General features: G+C 67.7%; 1 protein-coding gene across 1 annotated transcript; it reads left to right on the top strand.

Moving 5' to 3' along the window:
- The first annotated feature begins 646 nt into the window (after window positions 1–646).
- On the top strand, window positions 647–2721 carry HES1 (hes family bHLH transcription factor 1). The gene is made up of 4 exons (XM_040613827.1): window positions 647–873; window positions 953–1048; window positions 1131–1218; window positions 1967–2721. The coding sequence occupies exons 1-4, from the start codon at window positions 766–768 to the stop codon at window positions 2449–2451; spliced, it is 777 nt and encodes a 258-aa protein (XP_040469761.1). The 5' UTR covers window positions 647–765; the 3' UTR covers window positions 2452–2721.
- The last annotated feature ends 717 nt before the right edge of the window (window positions 2722–3438 follow it).

Genomic DNA, 3438 nt, shown 5'->3' with positions numbered 1-3438 from the left:
GGGGCGAGCGCAGCACCACCGCACCCGCCAGCCGGGCCCGCAGCAGCGGCCCCGCCGCCCCGCCGGTGCCGGCCTCGGTGACACCTGCGTGCGGGCAGGGGCAGGGCGCCGGGCCCGGGCTGCCGCGGCCGGGCGGAGAGCCCCGGGGGAGGCCGCGGCGGGCCCTGCAACACGGTAGCTCGGCGTCGGCCGCCGCAGCTGGGCCCAGGCAGCCGCGCGTCCGGCCGTCACCCCGGAGGGCCGCGGCCCCCCACGGCGCAGCCCGCCCCGGGGCCGGCAGCCGGCGCCCCCCGGGGGGAGCGGGCGGGGCCGCGCCTGCCACGGGCGCCAATTAACCCGGTAATTAGCGCGGCGCTCCCCGAGGGCCGGCCTCCCCCCCCCGCGCTCCCCGCCCCGCCGCGGGCGGCGCCCAAGGGGTTAACCGCGGCCGCCCGCCCGCCCGCCCCGCGCCATTGGCCGCCGGCCGCCGCGCGGCTCCCAGCCAATGGGCGGGCGCCGTCCACGAGCGGGGCCGCGTGCGGGCGGCGCCCATTGGCTGGGCGCGAGTGTGGGAACGGCGGCGGGGGACGTTTCACACGAGCCGCGCGCGTGCGGCGCGCGCTATAAGTAGGGGCGGCCAAGGGCGCGCGGCACCCGCGCCCCGCCGCCGCCCGCCGGCCCGGAGCGCGCGCCCGCCCCGCCGTCCCCGGCCCCCCCCCTCCCCCCCCGCCGCTGCTGCCGCGCCTCCTCCTCCGCGGCGGCGGGCGCTGCCGGCGCGGGCGCAGGATGCCGGCCGACCTGATGGAGAAGAGCAGCGCCTCGCCGGTGGCCGCCACCCCCGCCAGCGTCAACGCGACGCCCGACAAGCCGAAGACGGCGGCGGAGCACCGGAAGGTAAGGGCGGCCGGGACGGGTGGCGCCGGGCAGTGCGGTGCGGAGCGGCGCCGGGCGCTGACCGCCGCCTCTCTTGCAGTCCTCCAAGCCCATCATGGAGAAGCGGCGGCGGGCGCGCATCAACGAGAGCCTGGGGCAGCTGAAGACGCTCATCCTGGACGCGCTGAAGAAGGATGTAAGCGCGGGGGGGGCCGGGGCGGGGGGCGCGGGGGGGGCCGGCGCCGCCGGGCCGGTCTGAGCCCCGCCTGTGCCCGCAGAGCTCGCGGCATTCCAAGCTGGAGAAGGCCGACATCCTGGAGATGACCGTCAAGCACCTGCGGAGCCTCCAGCGAGCCCAGATGACCGGTGAGTCCCGGGGGCTGCCCGGGTGTGGGGGGGGACTGGAGCGGCTCTGCCTGTGCCCCGGGGCGTCGTGTGCCATGCCTGTCCTCGGTAGGGTGGGCAGGGGGGGCACCTGCCTCCCCAGTAGTGGGGGTGATGGCAGGCACAGTGTGCCGTACCTGTACCCTGGGTACAGGGGGGCACAGTGCTCCCCACTGCATCCCGGGTACTGGGGGGTCCTTGGGGGCACAGTGCTCCCCACCTGCATCCCTGGGACTGGGGGGCGGTGAGGGGCGATGTGCTCTGGGCTTGCATCTCGAGTACAGAGGGGCTGTGGGGGGCACTGTGCTGTCTGTCCTGATGCATCCCTGGGACTGGAAGGCACTGGGGGGTGCAGTCCCAGCTTGGGTTGCTTCTATCAGCGGAACTGTGTTCCCCACCTGGGTCTGTTTCGGGGAACTGGGAGGCACAAAAGCCACAGGGGGGACTCTGCTCCCAACCTGGGTCCTGGGTACTTGAGGATACAGGAGGACGCTCGGGGGTTGTCTGTTTCCTGCCTGGGTCCCTGATGCTGGTGGATTTGGTAACAGGGGGGGCATGCTCTCCATCCAGATCCACGGCCCCTGAGAGTGCAAGACATGCTGCCAGAGGGGCTGCACTCCCTGCCTGGATTCCTGGCACAGAGGGGCTGCAGGATATGGTTGCTGGTAGGCTGCACATCCCCACTCCCTGCGCAGCCTGCTGACCACTGTGCGCCTCTTTCCCCCCACAGCTGCACTGAGCACAGACCCCACGGTGCTGGGCAAGTACCGCGCCGGCTTCAGTGAGTGCATGAACGAGGTGACTCGGTTCCTCTCCACCTGCGAGGGTGTCAACACTGAGGTGCGCACCCGGCTCCTGGGCCACCTAGCCAGCTGCATGACCCAGATCAACGCCATGAACTACCCTGCACCACCCCCGCCACCCCCGCTGCCACCAGCCGCAGCCTTTGGGCCACCCCTGGTGCCACCGGGCAGCGGTGCGGGGCCGCTCCCAGGCATGCCCTGCAAGCCAGGTGCTGACACAGCCAAGGTGTATGGTGGCTTCCAGCTGCTGCCAGCCTCTGATGGGCAATTCGCCTTCCTCATCCCCAGCACTGCCTTTGCTCCGGGCGGTGCTGTGCTGCCCCTGTATGGCGGCCCACCCACGGCTGCCACTGCCGCCTCGCCGCCTGGCCCGCCACCCAGCACAGCCGACTCGGTCTGGAGACCCTGGTGAGGGTGGTGGGCACTGGACTGGACTGAGCGCTGCACCCCGTGCTGCTGGCACGGCTGTACATAGGTTATATGTTCATATTGGATTGTGCCTTTGTACCATAGCACTCCCTTGACAGTGTTTCGTGTTTTACACGAGATCTTTTTTCTCCCTTCCCTCCCCTTCCTTATGTGACACCAAAGATCGGGGCTTCTTTTTTTTTTTTTTTTGAATGCTCTTAAAATAAAAGTGTCTCTTCCATTTTGGAAGGCCTTTGGAGATAAGTTGGAGTGCTGGCATGTGTGCATAGGAGGCAGCCAAGCTCTTGGCTTGCTCTTGAGCTGCTCCAGGGCTGCCTTGTCCTGCTCTCTGGGCTGGAGCTGTCGCTCAGACCCTCTGTCCCCTCTGTCGTCGTCTTCTGAAGTCACCTGGCCCCTCTTCCTTCCCCCAGGGCAGATGTAATTACTGCTTCCTTGGGGGCAGCTCAACTGATCAGACTTGTTAAAAAGAGCTTGTGTTTGCAGAGCTGGTGAATGTGCTGAGGGAGGCACCTCTGCTCTGTTTCTGGCTCCTTGGGCTGACCAAGTGGAGTAGCCCCAGTAAAGTGAGACAGATTTGGCTCCCAGTCTAGGCTGCCTGGGTGAGCCTCCTGCCCTGGACCAGGAGGGGCCGGCTCCCAGGCTGTGGTGTAAATCGCGAATGACTTCAGTCAGTTGATTTAGAGCGGTGCCTGCCAGCTTCTCCTGTTACAAAAACCAGCGGCTCTCCGCAGGACAAGCCTGACACGAGTGCTCCTGTCTCCTGGCTGACAGGCTGCAGCAGGCGCTGAGCACCACCTCCACCTGGACTTAAAAGCACAGAGTTGTTCCTGGCCCTGAGCACCAGCCAGGCTGTGCTTGATGATTAATGCTCTGCATGTGTTTTTGATAGAGCTGGGCATTTCCTCTGCTGTTCTATGGAAAACATGTGTCTGGGGGAGTGATGTGGGGCTGTGTGGACTATCTCTCTCTC

This window comes from Falco naumanni, chromosome 13, assembly GCF_017639655.2.
Source record: "Falco naumanni isolate bFalNau1 chromosome 13, bFalNau1.pat, whole genome shotgun sequence".
NCBI lineage: Eukaryota > Metazoa > Chordata > Aves > Falconiformes > Falconidae > Falco > Falco naumanni.
This window is presented reverse-complemented; position numbering and strand designations above follow the sequence as displayed.

Excerpts from the sequence above, each read along its gene's own strand:
- HES1 (XM_040613827.1), top strand. The coding sequence starts at position 766 with ATGCCGGCCGACCTGATGGAGAAGAGCAGCGCCTCGCCGGTGGCCGCC. Across the intron at positions 1,049-1,130 it reads TGGACGCGCTGAAGAAGGAT|AGCTCGCGGCATTCCAAGCT; the intron begins GTAAGCGCGGGG and ends CTGTGCCCGCAG. Across the intron at positions 1,219-1,966 it reads CCAGCGAGCCCAGATGACCG|CTGCACTGAGCACAGACCCC; the intron begins GTGAGTCCCGGG and ends TTCCCCCCACAG.